This window comes from Kwoniella botswanensis, chromosome 1, assembly GCF_036426115.1.
Source record: "Kwoniella botswanensis chromosome 1, complete sequence".
NCBI lineage: Eukaryota > Fungi > Basidiomycota > Tremellomycetes > Tremellales > Cryptococcaceae > Kwoniella > Kwoniella botswanensis.
In genome coordinates, this window is record NC_088599.1 from 10,914,291 (window position 1) to 10,936,993 (window position 22,703).

The 22,703-nt window shown below is 45.7% G+C and overlaps 9 protein-coding genes across 9 annotated transcripts; 3 read left to right on the forward strand and 6 right to left on the reverse strand.

Moving 5' to 3' along the window:
* Positions 1-1,056: 1,056 nt before the first annotated feature.
* Positions 1,057-2,396, forward strand: L199_004110 (uncharacterized protein; the record flags this gene model as incomplete). Its single annotated transcript, XM_064889838.1, has 7 exons — positions 1,057-1,284; positions 1,345-1,470; positions 1,519-1,762; positions 1,812-1,860; positions 1,909-1,997; positions 2,045-2,223; positions 2,274-2,396. The coding sequence occupies 7 exons, from the start codon at positions 1,057-1,059 to the stop codon at positions 2,394-2,396; spliced, it is 1,038 nt and encodes a 345-aa protein (XP_064745910.1).
* An 853-nt stretch (positions 2,397-3,249) lies between these two features.
* L199_004111 (uncharacterized protein) lies at positions 3,250-3,863 on the forward strand (the record flags this gene model as incomplete). Its single annotated transcript, XM_064889839.1, has 4 exons — positions 3,250-3,311; positions 3,373-3,478; positions 3,546-3,632; positions 3,777-3,863. 4 exons carry the CDS (start codon positions 3,250-3,252, stop codon positions 3,861-3,863), a joined length of 342 nt encoding a protein of 113 aa, XP_064745911.1.
* A 297-nt stretch (positions 3,864-4,160) lies between these two features.
* Positions 4,161-4,524, reverse strand: L199_004112 (uncharacterized protein; the record flags this gene model as incomplete). Its single annotated transcript, XM_064889840.1, has 2 exons — positions 4,161-4,302; positions 4,370-4,524. 2 exons carry the CDS (start codon positions 4,522-4,524, stop codon positions 4,161-4,163), a joined length of 297 nt encoding a protein of 98 aa, XP_064745912.1.
* Positions 4,525-5,889: 1,365 nt separating this feature from the next.
* L199_004113 (uncharacterized protein) lies at positions 5,890-6,266 on the reverse strand (the record flags this gene model as incomplete). Its single annotated transcript, XM_064889841.1, has 2 exons — positions 5,890-6,086; positions 6,188-6,266. The coding sequence occupies 2 exons, from the start codon at positions 6,264-6,266 to the stop codon at positions 5,890-5,892; spliced, it is 276 nt and encodes a 91-aa protein (XP_064745913.1).
* Positions 6,267-6,827: 561 nt separating this feature from the next.
* L199_004114 (uncharacterized protein) lies at positions 6,828-10,089 on the reverse strand (the record flags this gene model as incomplete). The annotated part of the gene is made up of 5 exons (XM_064889842.1): positions 6,828-7,423; positions 7,492-7,524; positions 7,634-8,899; positions 8,978-9,103; positions 9,189-10,089. The coding sequence occupies 5 exons, from the start codon at positions 10,087-10,089 to the stop codon at positions 6,828-6,830; spliced, it is 2,922 nt and encodes a 973-aa protein (XP_064745914.1).
* A 420-nt stretch (positions 10,090-10,509) lies between these two features.
* Positions 10,510-13,616, reverse strand: L199_004115 (uncharacterized protein; the record flags this gene model as incomplete). The annotated part of the gene is made up of 11 exons (XM_064889843.1): positions 10,510-10,560; positions 10,615-10,692; positions 10,751-10,934; positions 10,988-11,064; positions 11,118-11,597; positions 11,658-11,916; positions 11,972-12,701; positions 12,766-12,985; positions 13,045-13,371; positions 13,428-13,528; positions 13,589-13,616. The coding sequence occupies 11 exons, from the start codon at positions 13,614-13,616 to the stop codon at positions 10,510-10,512; spliced, it is 2,535 nt and encodes an 844-aa protein (XP_064745915.1).
* Positions 13,617-14,055: 439 nt separating this feature from the next.
* Positions 14,056-17,430, forward strand: L199_004116 (uncharacterized protein; the record flags this gene model as incomplete). The annotated part of the gene is made up of 14 exons (XM_064889844.1): positions 14,056-14,336; positions 14,428-14,525; positions 14,582-14,676; positions 14,737-14,833; positions 14,904-14,996; positions 15,049-15,427; positions 15,513-15,603; positions 15,725-16,095; positions 16,172-16,287; positions 16,355-16,569; positions 16,649-16,817; positions 16,894-17,074; positions 17,155-17,302; positions 17,380-17,430. The coding sequence occupies 14 exons, from the start codon at positions 14,056-14,058 to the stop codon at positions 17,428-17,430; spliced, it is 2,385 nt and encodes a 794-aa protein (XP_064745916.1).
* A 676-nt stretch (positions 17,431-18,106) lies between these two features.
* On the reverse strand, positions 18,107-18,908 carry L199_004117 (uncharacterized protein; the record flags this gene model as incomplete). The annotated part of the gene is made up of 3 exons (XM_064889845.1): positions 18,107-18,414; positions 18,514-18,585; positions 18,650-18,908. The coding sequence occupies 3 exons, from the start codon at positions 18,906-18,908 to the stop codon at positions 18,107-18,109; spliced, it is 639 nt and encodes a 212-aa protein (XP_064745917.1).
* Positions 18,909-20,457: 1,549 nt separating this feature from the next.
* L199_004118 (uncharacterized protein) lies at positions 20,458-22,538 on the reverse strand (the record flags this gene model as incomplete). The annotated part of the gene is made up of 11 exons (XM_064889846.1): positions 20,458-20,531; positions 20,593-20,632; positions 20,695-20,767; positions 20,842-21,198; positions 21,265-21,391; positions 21,456-21,547; positions 21,607-21,646; positions 21,711-21,885; positions 21,958-22,091; positions 22,180-22,454; positions 22,519-22,538. 11 exons carry the CDS (start codon positions 22,536-22,538, stop codon positions 20,458-20,460), a joined length of 1,407 nt encoding a protein of 468 aa, XP_064745918.1.
* Between the last annotated feature and the right edge of the window lie 165 nt (positions 22,539-22,703).

Genomic DNA, 22,703 nt, shown 5'->3' on the forward strand with positions numbered 1-22,703 from the left:
CGCCCGTAAGCTTGCACGTGAGGAACAGAGTGAAAAGTACAAGCACAGTACAGTACGTCTTTAATGGATTTATGCATATTCAGGTCGTACAGGTCATACACCCACGGCGACTCAAGTCGATCTCCCTCACAAGGGCAACAATATACGACAGCAAAGGTTGCATCTAATCTTTCCCATACTCCGATACATCTTTTATGTCTGCTTGATGTATTCAATCTGTCAGCTAAGCCAAGGAATTCAGCCATATCTAGTAATCTAGCACAAACGCCATAAGGATCGCAGGACCGATTGGACTGAGAATTGATAGGTGCCGCGTAGAATATATAAAGAGGAACTAAACAAGGAATTAGACGATCGACAAAGAATAGCTTCGATCAACTCCACCCGTATGACAACTTCTCAGATTCACCTCCGCCATCAGTCACAGTCTGTCTGGATCCAACACTTTATTGCCATCTCTTAGCTGACCTATCCTTCCAGGAATCTTCCAAGCAGCCGCAGACCAATTCTCATCCCCATCCACGCTCTCAAGGTTGCAGTCGTCAACTACGTACAGCCGAGCGTGACGACTGGGAAACATGACGAAGTGTATGAGAGACCATATGTCCGGTCCTAGCCGCGCGTTGGGTGATACACCTGCAGTAGAGTGATCTGGACTCGCTCGGAGGAAGTCTCCATCATACCTTCCTCGCTGGAGAGGTATGATCTGAGTCCTCTACGGACAGGCATTCAGAATGGGCTCTGACGAGGAAAAGCGAGGTCTGGTGATGGGGTCACATCCATACGTGCTTGCTCGACGCTTAGGGACAAAACCAGAGAGCTTTGCTTATACTGCTGAATTTGCCCTCATGCATATCTCCTTTTCGGCTATTTTTATAAGCAACGACATATTGACTCCGGTCCGAGTTCATCGGCTAAACCCGTGTAAAAGGATACGGCGTTGGATGTTTACTATCTCAGGCTCGGTGTCATTTCTTATTATTTGGCTTCTCATTGAGCTCATCGAGTATATCAATAGGAGAGATTCACCCTCGACCTGATTACACTGATCACAACATGCCGTCAAAAGTCAAAGTTTCGGCTGTCCAAACATGCCCGGTAGCCTTCGACCTCACAGCGTCTCTTGACAAATACGAGAAGCTCATCGGTGACATTCTACAAAAGGACAGAGCAGACCTGGTAGTGCTACCTGAAGCATCACTAAGCGCATATCCCAGGTTTTTGGACTTTCAGATCGGGACTAGAACGGACGATAACAGAGAGTGGTTTAGTCATTACGTCAAGGTGTGTGTGCGGTAGCTCCGGATGGTTGCAAAAGGACCGATGCTGAGGACGGACTCATAGTCCAGTGTAAAGGTACCCCTTGACGCGGTGGGAAAGGACTGGCTCAGCGATAAACCGATATATCGCGAAGGAGACGATTTCTATGCGTTTCAAAGGTTGTGTTTGGTATCTAAGAAGCAGGGCATCGTAAGTTTCTCGCGAGCTGGCCAATCGCCGACTTACACAGTTTGCCAGTACTTGTCGATCGGCGTAGTCGAGCGCTCGCTTGTGGGCTCAACATTATGGTGCACGAACCTTCTCTTCTCCCCTATAGGCGTACTCTTGTCAAAACATAGAAAGCTTCAGCCTACCGCAGCGGAAAGGATTGTTTGGTCTCAAGGCGAGGCTACCAACCCAGCTGCGAATGGCGAGGTGGAAGACAACCTACCTGTGGTCCAAACCAAGATCGGCAAAATTGGCGGATTGATCTGCTGGGAGAGTGAGTGGAGATCATTCTGTCAAGTCATATGCTGATGCTGCGATAACAGATTATATGCCCCTTGCGCGATATCAACTGTATAGGAAGGGCGTGGAGATGTGAGTGGTTGTGAAAGAGAAGGGCATCTTGGTTAACGCCATCCTCAGATACACCGCTCCGACGGCAGACAGCAGACCGACAAACCTGCCAAGTATGCAACACATAGCACAGGAGGGGAGATGTTTCGTTATCTCAGGTGAGTCGAACTCTGGGCAGTGGGAGTGAAGCTCATGCGTGGACCAGTCAACCAATACCACGCTCCGTCAGATTTCCCAGCGGACTATCCGCCTTCACTCGCTCTGTCGCGATCAGAAAAAGAGGAAAACAAAGCTTGGTCCAGAGGTGGTACGAGTATCATCGGTCCTTTGGGGCAGATACTAGCCGGTCCACTATGGGACCAGGAGGGTGTGATCAATGCGGAGGTGAGCGGGCTGGCTTTGAAGTGTGCTCGAGCGCTGATGACTCGAGTCAGATCGATCTCGATACATTGCACGGCGCAAGATTGGACTTTGACGTCGCAGGACATTACTCAAGACATGATACCATGTTAGGACTGCTTAATCTACCTGCTGCTAGTGCGGAGGAAGCTTTTTAGACACTCTGACAAAGTATATTGAGGCAATTCAGTGTGGGTGGTCGTTGTTGGTATTGTCCATGGCATCAGGGACTATCTACAGGCTAGTCTTCCTGATAGACCCCGCTGATGGCAATGCTCTAGATTCTATGGAGATTGGCGTGGTAGAGGAGGAAGAGGGGTATCGATCTGGCGAACACTGGCTGGAGTGGTTGCAGTAGGGCAGTGCCGACCTTGCGGGTGTAGGTTTTATACAGCATATAGACCGGATGAATGCTTGCTCCTGCACTTGAGTTTGAGATTGCAACTGTACACTCTTGACTGTTCTCGTGAGACGCTGCGTGGAGCGATTCTCAAAAGGTTACTGTGGCTCAAGTTGAATCGATGGCTTTCCTACTTGCAAATGAGACGCTCGCCAAAATGAGATCCAGGTGTGTTAGTCACAATGATAGGCCAGCAATGCCAGCAGCATCCACTTTGCGATGGCGAGACACGAGGCAGTGAGTATCCTGGCCATGCAATGCAGCAGAGTGCGCTGTTCGTGATCAGCGCCCTCGAGTTAGTCGGGACAGCTCCTGTCCAGTAATATGCTCGGATCGGACGGGATGTGGTGCTTTGTACCATCTAAGGCCGTTGTTGAAATATCAAGAAACACCACCCGATATGTCACTGACACAGTTTCCAAAGGTCCCCTTGACACTTCGATGGTACCTGTTTAATGACTTTACACGCTATCTCGTATACACACGTGAAACGTGGCTTTGACCTCCACATCACGCGCAACCCCTCCCAACATCACCGAGATACATTCTCACTTTCTCACCCCTATAACATCAACTTTGTTCACATATTGATAGTAGGAAACACGCGCAACATGTCAGACTCATCAGCACAATCCCTCAAACAGCTCAAGATCAAGACGGGCGTAGTCAAGCGGTAAGTTCACATCCACTTACTTGCTGTCCCGTTCATCTTCTGATCGTGTCGTTATAAACAGATTACACAGGGAAGAATCGATATATGTTCAAGAAGTGGTCGATCAGAAGAGAGTCATTGAGAAGCTCAAAGACAATGGTGCAGATGGTGCTGATATCCGAGCAGCCGTAAGTCGTGTCGAGTAGTCATCGATGATCAAATAGCTTACATTCACATTGCGCTTCGTGGGAAAAGGAACGAGTCTTGAGGGATTCCGAGATGATGATACCCAGGACGAAGAGTCAATTGGAAGAGGCCGTACAAGCTTTGGATGATCTGGTCGTATGTTCTCTCATTCGTTCACGGTCTTCCTTCCCATAAAAACTGTCAATAGTCACTCCCACCCCTGATATATCTCAACCACTTTCTTTCCTTTATCGTCGGCTCTGTCAATGGCAGAACGCTTTACTGACATATGCATCCCAGACCGCACTCCAATCGGAAGATTCAATCAACGGTAGCGTCGAGTACAAAGATGCAGTAGAACAATTGAAGCAGGTTCAGGCTGCTTGAAGAGCGGATAATTAGGAGGCTTAGAATTTGTATGTATGATAAAGTATCGTGAGAGAGTCGGTTCATATTCATAGTGTCACCCTCTGTTCAGCTTGAAAAGACGACAGGACTCTATTTGGGAAATCGCACCAACCTGCTATAATGACTTGATATGAAGGACTCGACGGCGACTTTCCTATCGAAGTTCAATGCATAACTTCTGCCAGACTGACCCACCGTGACGACAGATGACTGATATAGCTATTTAGTGGGCTACAACATATCTGAGAGGGTATGCTCGACTACACATGAAATGATCTAGAGATGACCCCTTCCCAATTCATCCTTCCCATCTTCGTACACTACCGATCTCTGATCATCTTTCTTGAAAATATGCTTGATTTTGCCTCCATCCATAGTCGAGGTCTCGTATTCGAATCCCTTCGGTGCTTTCTCCTCGCTGCCTTATAATTAGTGATAGCTTGCGACGATGCAGTACTAACAAATTGCGAGTGAACTGTACTTACATCTCGGTAGTTATTCTGTATTTGAAGAATTCACTTCTCCTTATCGTGCTTGGACTCTCGGTAGAAGCGGTCGATGGTGCTGGACTAGCAGCTCGAGTACGAGTTGAGGTGGGTGTACTGGAAAGAGAAGTGTTGGACTCGGTATCGCCTGACATTGTCTAGGCTTATTTGCTGTAGAGACTGATCGTAGAATGCACTCACTCCAGTAGAAGATGAACGAAGAACATTGAAAGTACTCTTCTTAAGCCTTGAGTCACTGAGTTCAGAGTAGCAAGGACCACTAGGTTGTCTTCTGGCCGTTGCGTACATCCTTTCTTCCCAGCTTGGCTGAGCTAGAGGCGACCTTTGATCCAGTGTGTTCCAGTATAAAGGTTTGCGAGGGAGGGTAGTCAACTGTCCTGTAGACTTACTGTGCGATAGCTCGACACGTTCCTAGGACTCGTTATCAGCCACACTACATTGAGAAGCAAGAGTTCGTTATTGCCCTTTGTTAATGGCCATATCATGGAATAGCATACATACATCCTCCAGGTTTGATTAGTGTATGTGCGAGTAGTTCTTAGCAGCTACGAACGTCTGAGTGTAGATCTCTCGTTCACTGAAATATTCGATCATTTAGGGTATATGTATAGTTGTACGAAATTGTTATCCGGGGTCATATACAGTCTAGTCACTCCACTCCCATCAGCTATAGGATTTTCTGACATCAATGAATATGTTGCGATATCATTCTCGCTTCTACATCGACTCAAAAGTTAGGTCAACCAAGTATTCTATTCCACCGTGATGTATACAATTACTCACAATCCGGTCAATTCGGGGGGATCTACGTAACAGTCTCGTGATCGTTACTGTTTGCGTAAGCAGAACCGGCTGTTGCACTTTGGGCATTGGAATGGATTTGTGAGTGATTATCTTGGGAGGACATCGCAATGGATGAATATGTTCCTGTGGATTTGTACAATACCGATAAACATGATGGACGATGATGGACAGATACGGGTATTTATACCTTAGTTTTCGACCCTGATCGTGATAGATTCAGTACTGTAACTACTTTCCGTTTATCCCGGATCAAGTATATAGTATGGTTACAGCTGAACCTTCCAACAAAGGAAAGCAGATGAATGGAAATTTACCTATCGCGAAGCAACACATCTTGTACTATAGCGTCCTGAAAGAGGTAACCTTTCACCTGTGTTATCCAGGTTCTTCCTTCAAATATGGCTGTGCCGTTGAATGGTATGTGCAAATGACGTTGTTCCCCATTGACTTATCATGTCGCAGAAAGAGCCAGCACTTGCCTTGTTGTGGCTCGCAGTGAGACTAACAGAAGTATCAGTATAGAAGGATGGGATCGAAAAAGGATCGTCAAAGAATATGTATGAAAGCGCTCTTCCACCCAGAAATCTGCATAAACAAATGCATCGGAAGGTTGTATATGAAAAATCGCTCGTAGCGGCATTAACAGACCTAGTATGAGAGCGGTCTTAGGCTTAAAGGCCATTCTCCTCCTTCAACTAAGGTACGCTAATTCCCGTGGCGGATTGTACGGCCTGTTCGAACTTCCTGAAACTCAATCGCTCGTTATCGGTCCCCATCGAATCGCAGTAGGAATTATAAGCACTATCCAGTCTCGACTTCTTCCGGTCCTGCTCATCTTGTGAGATTTCGCTACCTTGGATATTGGCAATAGCTAATGATCTTATATTTTCGGCTACCATGGATGCAGGATACAAGGATCAGCGTACCGTACCACTCTCTCCAAGCTGACTTCAGGCGCCACAAGGATCTACTTGTAAAGCTCGGACGACTTACCTTGTGCCCTGAGTGTTTTGTTATCTGAGCTTCTGCTCATAGTTATGGCGAAAAAGATAGACTCCTTGGCAGAAGACATGCTGTGAGAATTCGCAAGATTGGTGTTTACAGGTGGTAGCTGGGCAAACGAGGCTGGTAGGTCATTAACCAAGTTTCTTTGACAATCCCAATTTATACCCTCTAAATCATTACGATGAAGATGAATCCGCCACCGGATTCCCAAATGCCTGTACATGGAGTGATCGTCCATCCATTCAGAGAATATTTCTCGATCAATGGATGACAATGACTTCGAATGTAGCTCGGCGCAATCAAAGGATATCTGAATGTCGGGAGTCGCATTGCTAATTAGACTGATTGCCATCCGCACTTATGTACCATACCAGTCGATATTACTCCATTCTCAATGCCAGGTGCCCTTTGCTTGTTGAAGTGGAAGGGCCTCTCGGTCACTTTTCTGTCCGCCTTCGCCTTGTATACAGTACGAGTAGGGAGAGCCCTATTGGCAATGTTGATTCTCTTGAAAGCTTTGACTTCTTTTGCAAGGCTATCGGAGTCTTGTCTGCGGAAACGAGGGCAATTGCAGCACATTTCGATGCATGGATGAAGCGGACAATCATAGAGAAAAACAAATTTGAGATTAAGCAACGCTAAACAAAGTAGTTTTAACCTTCTCCAATCTCTCTCTCGCCAAATCCCTCTCTTCAATCAACCCCACCGATCTAGCCTGTTCTAGTGCAAGGGCAACTTGAAGTTTGCCAATTTCCATCTTCCGCTCACTATCGAATCTTGAACTCTTCGCCTCTAATACCAAGATCTTTTCAGCCTGTCTACGCGTGGTCAAGCGGGATGTCTCAAGGCCTGCTAGTGCAGTAGAAAGCTGAGTTTGTAAATCGTTGATTTCCTTGTTCAGATTGGTGTACGAGTTGGATACTGGGATGGTCTTCGATGAAGGAGTGGAAGTGATGGTTATTTCAGGTGTAGGTTCTTTATCGACAGGTCGATGGGTAATAGTAGCATTAGGATGGATAGGACAAGTACATCCGTTGATGCCTACTGGACCTGGTAAGGGTGAAGCCAAAGTGGCTTTTTGAAGCTTCTCGTCCATCTCCAATAAAGTATGTCGGAGTAAGGCTAATTCCCTTGCATCTCTTTCAATCTGTTTGTCCTTTGATACCAGAAGATCGTGTAGGGATCCTAAGACTGTGGTGATTTGTGGGTTGACAGTGGAGTGAGCTACAAAAGAAGGAGTCAGACATTTTATATGGCTTCTTCGCACAGTGTCAGAAATATGAAGAACGAACCGTTATCTCTATCGTCACTCAATGATCTCGTAGCTATTTGAAGTTATCGTTAGCTCGAGAATCACATTGGTTCACAGTAGCAAGTGTGGTAAAAGCTGACGCGTCATGAAGAAAGGAGGGATACGAGACTGCCTGCACTTACGCATGGGTGCATGTTTTCCCCCGTCTTTCCCAACCTTCTTAACCAAACTGCTCAAACTCGTAAAACTCGCACTTCTCTTTGGACCTTTAATCATCCCACCATCACCGCCCTGAGCTAGACTGGATATTGACATTGAACTCAAAGCTCTAGCGAATATACCACCGGATGACGGCGAGCTTTTCATACCAAATCCACTAGAAGAGGAAGGAGACGATTTGAGTGTGTGCGTTGAAGAGGATTTACGTAGTCCTAATCCCAATTGGATGTGGGTATGGGGAGTTTGGATATTTGGTGATTGGGGTGATACCGGTTCTCCAGCTCGTGCCAAATCATCTTTGATACTGTCTTTTGCAATGACAGAAGGAGCATCCGGCTTCCTAGCTCTCATTCCATCATTGGATCCTCTCAAATCAATCGGACTGAGTAATCTGGGATCTATAACTTGTTTATCTTTCTTATTTCTCTTCTCTTTCTCTTTATCCTTACCTCCTACCATTATGGTATCTTCGGTGTTAGTACCAGATGCATTGATACCAGAAGATAAGACCTCATCATCCTCTAATACTTTCTCACTTATCCCACCCCAATTTCTCAACAACCATCCAAGTACATTCTGCGATTTCGATACCAAATCCGACACTTGTTCCGGATCGAACGTCCCTATGCCCTTCCCTGTGGATTTGGTCGAAGTATTGGTGTTTACCGTTGGACCCAATCCCGAAATACCTTTTCCTCTAGCTGCACACATAGCTGGACCGAATATAATCGAAATCGATTCGACATTCAACCTGTTATCGGGAAACAAGGGAAGTTGTCCTAAGAACGCTAAGAGGTAGATGAACAAACTGAATTGAAGGGGAGGTAAGAGTTTTAACAAGATTTGAGCAGCTGTTATACGTGTTTCTAAAGGTAGTTTAAGGATATCGTCCGAAATCGAATGGGAAGTGGGACTTTCATCTGAATCTTTGGCTGGAGAAGTACCATTTGTAGTTGGTGATTCATCGCTCTCGGGAGTTGTGCCTTCAGTTTCAGAATCTTTGTTGGTCCCAACGCAAAATGCCAAAAATGCTGGAAAGAGACTTTCATCCAATATTGGTTCTGGTAAATCCCTAACGTATCGCTTGACCAATCCAGTCAAATTATGTATAGGCTCTTGGTTGATGGGTAACGAATCGCCATATAAAGGTGGCAAGTTGAATGCCTTGGTTAAATGGGAAATACGAATACCATCACCTGCTAATCTGAATATACCAGGTTGTGACATGCCTAATCCACGTTCTCGCAAACGTCAGTACTTACCGAAGCCTGAATACTGTACTGATTCCACATAGATCTCGTACTTACCTCTTCGATATATTTCCTCCACAATCGTAAATACCACCAAAGGTAATTCATGTTTTTGCCCTCCGATCAAAGACGTACACCAACTTCCTGGCGGAGCTTCTGATAGAGGTACCCCGAATGCTGGGCCTATGTTCGTGCAACAACCGTCAGTGGGCGTCCTATCGTAGAATGTTCTGCACAATTCTGTCTATGCAGGAGATGATTGACTTACCTTCTTGAGGTGCCGTACACCCTGCCGCCACACTTTCATCTATCCTCCTCCCACCACTTCCACTCAACTTCTTGAACATTCCCAAAACCCCCTTCCCTCCTGCTCCAGGTGCTATACTCCCCTTGAGCGCTACCATCTCCCCTCCGCCTCCTGTTCCGGTGGTGGGGGATGATCTATCCTTTTCTCTATCATACGCTTGATCCACTCTAGCTAATAATCCAGGAATATCAATCTTCCCACTTATACCCACCGCGTCTATACCCAGTACAACGCCCAATTGATGGATCAGTCTCAGTCGGACTCGAATATGAGGCGGGACAGGGGGTTCGCGAGATTCTAAGAAAGACGATTCGAATAGTTTTTGCGAAGGGAGAGATCGCATTCCCCCTGTGGAAGAGGTCAGTTCGCCTTGTTGTGCATGAGGTGTAGTTCCTCTAATGATTATTGGACGATTCACAGAAGTGGACGACAACGCCCTTGGTCGATTTCCTCCAGGCTGTTGAGTCGGAGTACGGTTCGATACTAACAACGGAGTAGAGGGTTGTCTCATGATCGTCCTCTGGTTTGGTCCTGGTCCTGGACCACTGGGTATTCTAGATGCTGCAGTTGGTCGTCTGACTCCAGCTGATAATGAAGTATCGTCATTCAAGTCAGGTGAAGGGGGTTTGATCCTTCTTCTATTGGTGGCTATGGTCTTGGAAGAAACACTCAAATTGCCAGATCCATTAGAAGGTGTGGGCGATCCATGGGGACTCTTATTGTTGAGTTGGGTGAAAGGGTTCTTGCTCGTATGCACCAGAGTACCTAGTGCTGGACGGGTAGTGGTAGATTGAGATAATGGGGAGGTAGCGATTGTGGGTGAACCGATTCCTCCCGGTCGAGGTATCCGACTGGGACTCATGTTTGTTGCTACAGCTAAAAGTAGGTAAGTGAACAAGAAGAGAGATGTGTTGTTATTCAGTGATGAGGAGATGTATAATTGAACAAACAGAAAGTGTGCAGCATTCCGTCAGTCAATGGGCCGCTCTACTACCCTAATTCATGAGTCAGTAGGATATATGAAATGTTAACCTCGTGACAGCCTTTCCAGCACCAGTATGATTCTGATATCAGCCAAGCGAGTACACTTGTCATGTTCACAAGCCACAGCGCGCGTCTGCATCATTACACTAGGTTAGTACCACTGCACTTTCAACGTAAGATAGTCAGTCGAGATTGAAATGACGCGAGTTCCGAGTCGTGAACCCAAACTATTCGCTCATGCATGCAACCGCATTGCAGATGATGCCTTACTGGGTAGGTTGAGCTATGTATGATACGCTTATTGTTCTTCTTCGGCACCGAGGTTGGCGAAGGTAAGCGGAGTGAAAGGCTGCAGTAGGTCCAGTCAGTTATTGATCTACAGTGCAGAACGGACACCACTTACATATCCACCGGCCATATAATGTTTGCCGTTAGCTTCGACCCAATGAAGACGGAGGGCGTGTAAGAAAGCAGATAGACCCTAAGATTGACAGTGTAAGCTCCTGGAAACATAATAACACAGAAGTTGGCTAGCTCACCTCCATAACACAGAGGATGGCGACAGTACCAGCAAACCACACAGCGAACATGAAGAAGACGAAGACACCACCACCAATGGCACCACCTTCATACTCCAATGCCAGATCAAGGGTCATCGACCACAACACTTCCGACAATTGAGCGTGAGCAAGTGAAAGGGCCCATAGACGGAGATATGAAGCACTAAACCAGTATATTAGCCGAGTAATATCGATATCTTGAGACACTCGACTCACGTGTTTGAGATACATCCCAAACAGAACTCAATGGTGTGAATGACTTGATGAACAATGATATCTCCCATGTCGAACGGCTAAAAAAGGTAATGTCAGCTTCGATCGTGTACATGATAGGGAGCTAGCTCACATGATCCTCATCTGAAGATTCAGCAACAGCCATACCGACTTCTTCCTCTTCTTCATCAAGATGTTCGGTAGAATGTCTTTCACCTCCATTCTCTTGTCCAGTCAATCCATGGTAACCTTGACCCTTGATTCTGTTATGTTCTTTCCAAAGCATGTAAGGTTTCAAGGCCAACATCCAAGGTACACAAACTAAGGCAATGAGAAGCAAGACGACTTGAATGAATGCTTGCCCTGCAAAGAGCTGAGTTCCAGGTTCGATCGTACCAGGCGATAAAAACATGTAGATCAACATGTTCAATAATCCAGGTGGGGCAGACGAAGCTTGCGACCAGTCGATCGACCACTTGTAGATGATACAGATGACCAGATAACCGAAGATACTGTGGAAGAAAAGCATTTGAGGGATAAATTCGGCGTAGATATTGAGGTACTTCTTGAAATGAAGATGGTTGGGTACTTGAAGACAAATGGCAAAGGTCATCTGAACACCCATACCACGTCAGTATGATACGTATATGTACATACAAGTAGTAACACTCACATGTATAACACCTAAGATGATAGATAACTTCATCTTGTAGGAGTTATTGAAGATCAAAGCGTTGTCTGCACCATGCCATCCAGGATCCATTCCCATCGCATAGATGTGACCGGTTGGAATAGCTTCGACTAAACCCGTAGCGTTGTGTGGCCACTCCCAAGCAGAATTGAAGATATGGAGAGATTTTGAGAAAATATCGTTGTACATAAAACCGGTGTAGATGGAGAAGGCTCCCATGAGAACAATGAGGTATCGTCCACTGATAGCCAAGATATGTCAGCCAGGCACAACAATGTCAGACGAATTTGACGTACAAGAAGAAGGTCTCGAGGTTCTCATTGACACCTCCTTTAGCGATTTGCTTCTCCCAGAAGATCATAGCAGCAGCCGTGAGGAACATGAGAATACCATGACCGATATCACCAAACATGACAGCGAATAAGAAAGGGAAGGTGATCACTGCGAATAAACCGGGATTGACTTCTTGGTAGGTGGCAATACCATAAGAGTCGATGAGAGTTTGGAAACCTTCGGTGAACTTGTTGGTTCGGTGGAAAGTTGGTGGCGTCTGATGTGTTCTCAATTCAGACAAAATAGCAGGAACGGAGGTTCCGGCTGTATCCATCGCTCTCCGTAGACCCAGTTGGATTGCAGTGATATCTCTCGAAGGGCACCAACCTTCAGCTACAAGAGTCTTTCTGCCTTGGTCGTAGCTGAGTAAATTAAGCGTCTTGAAGATCTCTTCTTCTCGCCTGACAGCATCTGTCCAAGCTTCTAGCTGCTCAGCGATTTTACTAAGTTCGACTCTTCTGGTTTGACCCATGTTGTAAAGAACAGTATCGACATCTTCCAATCTGGCTGAGACCTCTCTCAAAGCATCCGCTCGTTTATCTTGAGATGAGTCGATATTGTATAGTGTACCACCCATTGATTCGGCGACCTTTCGGATTTTAGCGAGAAGCTCTTCACCGTGAGCGAAGATGATGAAGACATCTTTATGGGTTTCTTTGCCAGAGGTAGGATCGACAAAAGGTTCTTCGATTTCTGTGATACCGCATATCGATTAAGCTTGAGCGTGAAGGAACAGCAAGAGAGATGACTGGCTTACCAGAATAGTTCATATAGAGGTTACCTCTTAGCACTCTCCACAAGATTCTTTCGAAAGTGGGCATTCTCGTTCTTTCGATCGTACCAGACACGAACTCGAGATCGAAGCCTGAAAGACCGGTTTCCCCGGGTAGATTGCCATACTCAGCAGCATGTTCGAGCAAAGGGGCATTATCGCCTTCGTCGAACGAAGTTCGGATCTCAGTGTGACGGTGTTCGGCCTATTCAATCGAGCATTATCATCATATACCGTTCAACCAATGGCCAAGAGTGAACTCACTTCGTTAAAGAAACCAGCAGTTTCTCTCAATACCCATCGTTTCTCTTCTAGCTCTGATTTTCTCTTACCCAAATCTTCCCATGATTTATTCATATCGGTTAATCTCCTTTCATGTTCCTTTAATTTCTCTTCCAACTCGTCGTACGCGTTCTGCGCGCGTGGTCCGACAGTCGTGAAGGGAGGTACAGCGGCAAGAGGAGGGATACCCAAAGTAGGTGATAGACCAGTGATTTGAGATCGGAACAATCGAAGTCTTCGGGCCATCTCTGCTAATCTCCTGAGACGAGGGGTGAAAGGTCTTTGAAATGAGGTCAAAGATGGGTTGAGCTATGGAAAGGCGTCTGTCAGTTCAGCGTACGATCAAACATGAAGAATAGACTCACGTCTTTGAATTGAAAGTCTCCCATTTCAGCTAGCTCTGAGATTGTATCGTGTGCTACTTCAGAGGGTATATATAGCTGGACGAGGGACATCTCCTCCGATCCTATCGAAGGCAATTAGATCAGTTGAGCCCATCACGTCATTATGTTACGAGACTTCTCACGGAAAAGAGAGGGGTAGTTGCTTGACATCTTGAGGTCACTTGCAGCGATAGCAGCCACCGAGGGATGATGACTTTGGTATCGACAGAAGCGATGTTGAGAGGATAGAGGTAGATGCAGATGTAGATGTAGATGACATTGAATGGGATTGAGATGGTAAGACGGTGACGATGATTCCCAACAGCCGGTGGCACGGACCCACCCATCCCACGTGGGAGTTACCTGGGGGCCAGCGGTGTTAAGCGGGAATAAGGGGAATGAGGCACCCTTTCCCACTTGTTCCCCACCATACAGTTGTCGTCATACCACATTTCGACATTCCTCTTCCTCTTGCTCTTCCTCTCTTCTTCACCATCAACATCTCCTGGTAGACATCACATTCACATTCATATAATGGATCAGTAGCCTGTAAGGCTCGGTATCAACAACTACTCAACACCCCTTCCCGCTGTATCAGCTCACCGCTATCATGGCCAACATCTTATTTCAGCTACGGCTGACACTCTACGCTATCCTTCTTCTCCTCGTCTCCTTCTTCGCCCTCATCATTGGATTAGTATGTACCCTCACCGGTCGTAGGCTGAATACGAATTACTACGTAGCAAGGACGTTCTATCATGTAGCTGGACCTATATTAGGATGGAAGTTTGAGGTGGAAGGTGAAGAATATCTTTGGAAATTGGAAGGTGAAGGTGGTGGTCAGGCTGGAAAGAAAGGTAGAAGTATGGTAATGGTAGGGAACCATCAAAGGTGCGTTGATGGTGACATCCTTGTGATCAACTGTCGTCCTCTGGAGGGAATTTTGGATAGCTGTAGCTGATATCTAACATTTTTCCAATAGTATGGTCGATATCTTATATCTCGGGAGGATATTCCCTAAACACGCTGCAATAATGGCTAAGAAGAGTATAAAATGGATTCCAGGCTTAGGATGGTGGAGTGAGCTCACCCGGACCTGACCAACAACGAGATGTAAGCTAACTCTTGCGTATCAGTGATGATGTCGGGAACGGTCTTTATCAATCGATCAAACAACAAATCTGCTGTCGCTAGTATGACTCAAGCTGGAGATGACATGAAACGCAAAAGGGTGGATTTAACAATTTAGCTTTAATCTTTTTGTCAGACCTAGCTGATATCGCTTGAACAGATATCACTTTGGATCTTCCCAGAAGGGACAAGACATATGTCCGCTGAATCTGATTTGTTACCTTTCAAGAAAGGTGCTTTCTACCTTGCTGTACAATGTAAGTTCAACTTTCATTGGACTGTCACCTCTCAGATCAAGCTGACCTGACAATATTTGTGCCCTCCAAGCTGGTGTACCTGTTGTACCAGTAGTATGCGAGAACTACCATAGATTATTTGACGGTAAGACTCGATTCAAACGAGGCACTCTCAAAATCAAAGGTCAGTTCCTTGGTTGCATCTCCTCAAACCGAACTGACATCACGTTACGTAGTCCTTCCACCAATCCCAACAACAGGTCTGACAGCGTCAGATGTCCCAGCTTTGATGGAGAAAACTCGTGAAATGATGGTCGAAACACTTAAATCGATATCTTCCTCACCTACCTCGACACCAGTCCCGATATCCGAGTTGAATTCACCTGCACCATTGTTAGCTCATCAGGAAGAAAGTAGGAATGGTTATTTCGCGACTCATGCGGCCGACGAACAAGCTGTGGAGAATGCAGTAGGAGAGGAAGAAGCAGATTCAGGTAAATCGATTAAATCTGTCAAAACGGGCGATCAGAAAGATACAAGTAAAGTATCGGTCCAAGAGGAAGGCAACGTTGGGAAGCCGAAGAAAAAGAATAGTAATAAGAAGCTCTCTATAGCGTGAGCTTGTTTACTTTAGGTAATTCTCGATATATATCATGATTTATGCATTTTGGCTTATATGTATTACCGTGCTGCATGTCAGAATGATATCCGATTTCTTTTTACCTGTTGTCGGAGGTGTTGAAGGGCACATATATTCCTTGAGTGTGGAAATGATGAAGAGAGGGCATAAGGTGGGTGTGGTAGACGTCAAGCATGGAGACCAACCCAAGATTTACAACGCTTCAAACTTCGCAATACTGGTTCATCAAGTAATACCATTGTTGACTGGAGCTGACGCTCATACATTCGTAGGTCATAGTGATAACCCACTCTCACTCTAAGAGAGTAGGTGTCCGCCACCTCTCACCAGGTCTTAAGGTCTATTACCTCCCAATCCTTCCAATATCCTCGAGCGCCACTCTCCCAAATTACCTATTATTTCTCCCGTACTTTCGAAGCATAATGATCCAAGAGCGTATCGACCTCATTCACGGGCACGGATCCTTATCTTCCTTAGCGCACGAAGCCTTATTTCATAAAGATCTATTTAATCCTTCGATCAAAGGGGTATTCACGGATCATAGTTTGTTTGGGTTTGGAGATGCAGTGGGAGTATTGACAAACAAGCTTTTGGTGGGCGCGCTGAGGAATGCCGATGGTGTGGTATGCGTCAGTAACACTGGGTGAGTAACACATCCAACACCAAGTACGTAGGCAGTACAACTATCTTGATTGCTAATTAGATGCCTTACTGCGTAGTCGAGAAAATACTGTATTAAGAGCTCAATTGGATCCTGAACTCGTATCTGTCATACCTAATGCTCTGATCCCAGAGGACTTCACGCCAGATCCATCAAAGGCCGATTCAGATCATAGTAAGCCAATCGACTACCAGCGATGTCGATATGAAGGCTGATTAACTGATGTGAATCGATCCTATAGTAACCATAGTGGTAATATCCCGACTATACTATCGAAAAGGTATAGACCTCCTTATAGCCTCATGTCCACATATCTGTGCTTTATTCCCCGAGGTGAGATTTGTAGTTGGCGGAGATGGACCGAAGATGGTTGAATTGGAACAGATGAGAGAGAAGTATCAATTGCAGGATAGAGTGGAATTACTGGGAAGGGTTAGGCCAGGTGATGTGAGAGACGTAAGTGGTCCCTTGGCATGTTAGTCAAGCAGAGAGAATGAAATAAGTCTCGCTGATGTTCGTTTATTGTATGCGATAGGTCCTGAACCGAGGTCAAATATACCTCAATAATTCTCTGACAGAAGCATTCGGAATATCGATTATCGAAGCAGCTTCAGCGGGTCTGTTTGTAGTGGCTACGAAAGTAGGTGGTGTTCCAGAGATCTTACCTGAAAATATGATCGAATTTGCCAGAGCAGATGAAGAGGGTGAGTCATACCTACCTAAATGACAATATCATCCAATCATCATATCGGACGCTGAACGGCTTCATCTGAATATCAGATGTGATTCGAGCTCTGACTCATGCGATACATACGATCAAATCCGGGAAACACAATCCGATCAAAGCTCACGAGAGAGTTCGAACGATGTATACCTGGGAAGAAGTCGCCGAGAGGACAGAGAAGGTATATGAGAGAGCTATGAACAGTCCTGCTAGAAGTACAGCAGAGAGGTTGTCTAGGTGAGTTTGCGACTCGCTTATTCTCTTTTCATCGAAAGTGCTCGGAAGCTGATATGCTCGATTTCTTGACTTTCATACAGATATCTTGCCCTTGGACCGGTTTACGGCCCGTTATTATGTTGTATAATAGCTGTCCAGCATTATTTCTTTTGGTTTTTGGAGTGGTGGGATCCCAGAGAAAGGATCGAAGTGGTACAGAGTCACTGGGACCTCACTGAGTTCAATCAGGTATGTCGGAGACCTAGCTTCAACACTGGACACAGGGTCTGGTACAACTTACTGATATGACTACTATACTTTGGTAGATGATTCAGAAGGAAACAGAACTTGCATCTCAAGTCAAGTTTCCCCTATGAGACGATTCACAGTCATGTCATTTCTACTTAGGTGATCGTCCTGTTATACGGAAGTGAACATTCAAGAGTCATGCATAGCTCTGCCCCCTTTTGATTGATGCAGCAGCTATCCTTCTTTATGCAAAATCTGGTGGGTCAAACCTTGCAAAATAATAAGCGAAAGAATTTCCGGGAAATCGTGGAGCTATCCCACTCTTATAACTTGGGGTACATTTCATGGCCATACCCTGTGAAGATAAAGTCTCGGCTTCGCCAAGCGAGAGCTTTGAATGCCCCTCGTTTCTGTCGACAGTGACCTGTGACTTCTGTTCTCGATCCCGGCCTGGACTTGTCGCCCAATGTCCATACTTTTCCATACTTTGAGTTCGGGTGATCACCCTACGTTCACACGAAGGGTTTGATAAGGACCATAAGCGTTGCGGCGTCTGCTCCCACTGGATACCTTCCCATTTTCAAGCTAAGCAGGAAGCTTCCCCGGGGAGCTAGAGACGGTCATGTGCATTGAATGTAGGCCAAGCCAACTTAAGGTGTGCAATCGTCATACAAGACGCTGCTGGAACCCAGTCATCAGAGGAGTACATGTTTATTTGTAAATGTTCCGTTCGAGACTGTTTATATCATACTCCATAAGAATGGCAAAAGGATGGTCATAGGAGTGTATGAGAAAAGTGATCCATCACCAAGCACCATCACTGTCATCGTCACTGTCAGGCTCCTGATAGAATTTCAGGAGCAAGGGAGACATATGCTTTATACTATGATGCTTCAGAGAATCTTTTGTAGAATAGCGGATGGCTCTCCACTCGAAATCTGCTCTTTGATTGTAATCTTCCTGACTCACCGAACCGCTCTTGATCTGGCTTATCCAGCTTCCCCAATCTCTGTGAGTCGCTTCGAACGATTCTGACAATCGTCGATATTCATTTCCAGGCATGTGACGCAGGTCGGGAGATAGCTCATTGTATATTTGTGTGGCGATCTCATCTGTACAACAGTGCAGATCGTTCAGCCTAAATACGAACAAGCCATAAACGAATAAGGAAACAGATAACGGTTGAGGTATTGTAGGGAAACACAACTCACCTAGTTCGGAATACGTCATCTCACTTGGATCGGGTATTTTGATGGTAGCTCTTTCGACAGGTGATTGTGTCACTGTGGATCAAAATCAGTATATATACTGTAATAACATCATCAGCCTTCACATGGTAACCCTCACCATCAATGAATCGGTGACCAATACGCTCGTCTTGCTTGTTGTCCAACTCAATACTGGTTGATTCACCGGACTCCTTCTCAAAGGTGGCATTACTTCGAGGAACAAAATCTCCACTGGTGGCCCTACTGAAAAGGCAAGACCGTTTAGGTGGATTATCGATTCGAAGGGTATCCTCGTTCGTGATCAATTCTATCTCGTTGTCTTCTTCGTTGTTTCCTCTCCGGGCAAGGGTCATTGCAGTACCATATTCGTTTGGCATGATCAAATTAGCATGTAAATGCGGGAAGAGAAATCTGTCTGGGGGTGTCGGAAATGCTGTCTTTATATAAGTCGGAGGGAACATAAGTACCAGCTCATATTTCCAATGCGAAGTCGTCAACTTCAGTTCTGCGCGATACTCTGAGTGCTCGACATCCTTTCAGACCACACTGTCCTCCTCAGATTTCGCCCTCTGCTAAGTCTTACAGCTTGACTGACCTCACATGACATCACGTACCTTGGCAGTTGTGATACAGAAAAGGAATTCCAGAAGCTTTCCACCACCCAATGTCTTTGTATTTCGCCAGCGTTGAACGTGATCCTTTGATGTCTGTTGTGACTGTTTCACCCTTCCATATCTCCTTTCATGTGGATACTCTGCTCTTCGCTCTCCACCATCAACATCCTTTCTCAATTGTAGGTTCTGTCCTGTATTGGCACTTCCACACTGGCACCTAGCCTTCGTGTGATGTCATCTCCAGCTGCACTCCTGAAGGTATTCTGGGAGTTTTGGGAAAAGAATGGAGGCGCGCAGGGTATAAGTATCTCATGCTATCAAAGGTGCCACTCTCTTCACCCCTGATACTTCGCCTGAGCCCAGAAAAGCACCAACGCTGCTCAGTGAGGTACCATTCTTTCTGAAACTATGCTTCCAGTGGATGCATCTATAAGCCAGAAGACGACCTCTATGGGATAACCAGTGCCAAGTTCACGTAGTAGCTAACAAATCTTTATTGCCATAGAGTTCCACTGACAGCACATGTATAAGTATCGATGGCAAACGCTTTTCAACGGAACATTGTTATCGTTGTAAAACATCAGATTCTGATCGATCATTATCTCCCCCACTAGATCCCAACCTACCAGAGTGAACCTGACTGGAAGACGATTCGGCCGTACTAGCTTGGTGAAATTTTTGTCGTTGACCCCCATCTGCGAAGGCCATGTGGTGGTGTCGCTACGACGGAGCCGATTGTGATACAGTACATCAAAAAGCATATGGTACACACCTGAAACTCCATGGCTGTCTGACTTCTGTGCACTTTCACTCGCTGATGCCGCCTAAAAATCAGGTCCATTAGCGGCCGTAATGACTCTGGGGTGATCAACGGACTTACGAATAGATAGTGGCTGTTCTTTCTCACGCCTCTTCGTTCGCTTCTATCCTGGCTAGACATTTCTCGTCTCAAATGAGATTGATTGATAAGAGGGATAAGAAATTGAGAGAGATAAACTTGGGTCAAGTCAAACAGACAATGTTTGGTCATCTGATTGCCGTTTACCCAGGTAGGTAGTATATCTCAGTAATACAATCTCACACATTATGCATACTGTATCTCTTATATAGCAATCTCTATAGACTATTGTGAAGCGACCCCGTCCAATGCAAGAGTAAAGCGAATCCGTATCACTTGGTGGGGCAACCTTTGTTTTTCATTACAAGACGAACATTCTCATTGCCATCCTCCTTTCATCAAGTTAGATAGCTTCTTACATCCGAGTCAATCTATGAATCGTTCTACCGTCCTGGCACTGGCGCATTAGCTACCCTACGGCTCTTTTTTATGAGCGATCTTTGCTTCTAAGCTTCTTCGCAGACCGGCCTCACACACCGGACAGAATCCTACTCAATCCTATGATCGTCAGTGACATCACAATGACCCATCAATACAGGAATGACACACGTGGATGAGTTACATTCCGCATTAGACATGCTTCATTGGTCTAACATATGTCCAATGTCATCATTAGGATTTATCACTCTAACGGAGACATACCAAACTCACTGGTCTCAAAGTGACATGCCCTTTGATGTTGAAAGTAGGGTATGCCGCAATATGCCCAATCGTATGATTAAACCTACATGAGGTAATTATTAGCAATGCTCACTGGAGAGCCTTGCTGGCTTCTCCCCAGTTACATCAGAAACCCACTGTCCCTCTCCACCATATTCGATTACTTCCACACTTGTCAACATCTTCCCACCTTGTCCAGCCTCAGCTTGTTTCCCTTCATCAGTCAATTCCACCTGGATCGTATTTTCGCCTGGTTTCAACCCAGGTATGATGATATCTAGCCATCTCCTATCTAATGAGCCTTCTAATCCTTCAGTAAAGTAAGGCATCAAATTGATCGAATCATCATTGAGAGTGAGATTGATATGAGAAGGATGAGGAATGGACGAAAGTGATGTTCGTAGTAAAGCGGTGGGGTACGATATATCGGCATTTTCAGGTATGTTCGCAGAGATGAAAGTTACATTGAAACGTCCGGAATCAAGATCCCACCATCTAACACACAAAGACGTCCGTCAATAAGTTGAATTGGCCCGATTGTCAGAAGGCATGAGAACTCACGGATAAGCTTGTACTGCCATTTTAGCATCTTCCACTCTCGCTCGCTCGGAAGTTGATAAGAAATCCTTCCATTTTAGTTTGTCCAGATTCTCAATCTTATCTGAATTAACACCTGAATAGACCCAGCCTGATCATATGGGCATACACAATCAGCAAGATCGACTGAGTATCTGGAAAACGCTCTTGCTGACCTCCATCATACTCCTCTCCTACGGGTATCAGACTATGTCCAAGCTCATGACGAAGTACCTGAGGTCCATTAACTTTCGAAGCGGTGATGGTTCTGAGTCTCACCAGATTATCAGCATACTGTAACCCACTCGATGAGCAAGACTGTCTCACGTGAATTCACCTCCCAGCCCACCGTACAACGGATCATTACCTTTACTTCCAGTCAGCTTCCCTCATCTCATCGGCTGATCTAAAGAATGATAGCATGGACCCACCCAGTAAGATAGCCTGGTCGCATCCTCCTTTACCCGCTCCACCCTCTCTGAACCACTTACAGGCCCTCCTAGCTCTCTTTGGATGTTTGACATATACCGCTCTCAGTTCAGATCCAGGTCTATATAATCCTAATGCAGCTCCTTCGAGGGGTCGATCATGCGTACCTATGCCTGACTACGCTCACAGTCCATGCCGTATCATCTCAGCGAGTATACGCTATTGTGGTTCGAAGCATTTATCACTCACCTGTTCGGATGGTACGAAGGTCGCCCAAATATTTAACAGATCAGACACATGACCCATTGATCCATTAGGTGATATTATGTCGTTTTTCAACCTTTCGACGTCTTCTTCGAATTTGTCAAATTCGTTCAGAGTATCTATGTCACACAACACATGATTTGTCAATCTCTCGCATGTTATCGACATCTGCGAGCCTGTTGGATTGATGCAGATATGCACACTCACATCCATCAGCAAAGAACATCAAGTTGAACTTTTCCTTCTCATCCCCCGTTACATGTACAGGATAAGAGATGGTTCCCTCTGATATATCAAACAGGTCTGACTCTTCGTCATTAGGTTCGAGTAGCTGGTAGTTGATTCTTGGAGGGTACAGTGGATGATCTATGATCGCTCGAGATGCGAGATCGGGGCTGATTATAGGTACCTGAGGTGTGTTGTAGCTCGCATAGACAGAATGAGATGCGATAAATAGGTGCAAGACCAGTAATGTTGTCAGACTACAGCAATTGGAGATTCAGCAATGTCTTTTTTTTCGTGGAGCACAAGGTATCCATTACCTACCTGTGAATCAGAGGCGGCATGATTGAGGATTAACTTCTTCCATGCGCTTCTAAGCTTGACACAGTATGCAATGTGTCCAGAAGTAAGAGATGCTCGCCCTTCACCGCTGATAGGAAACGCGATCCGATCACTAGGTGGAGGCAATCGAGGAACCAAACAACACCCTCCTTGTACAGAATAACTGG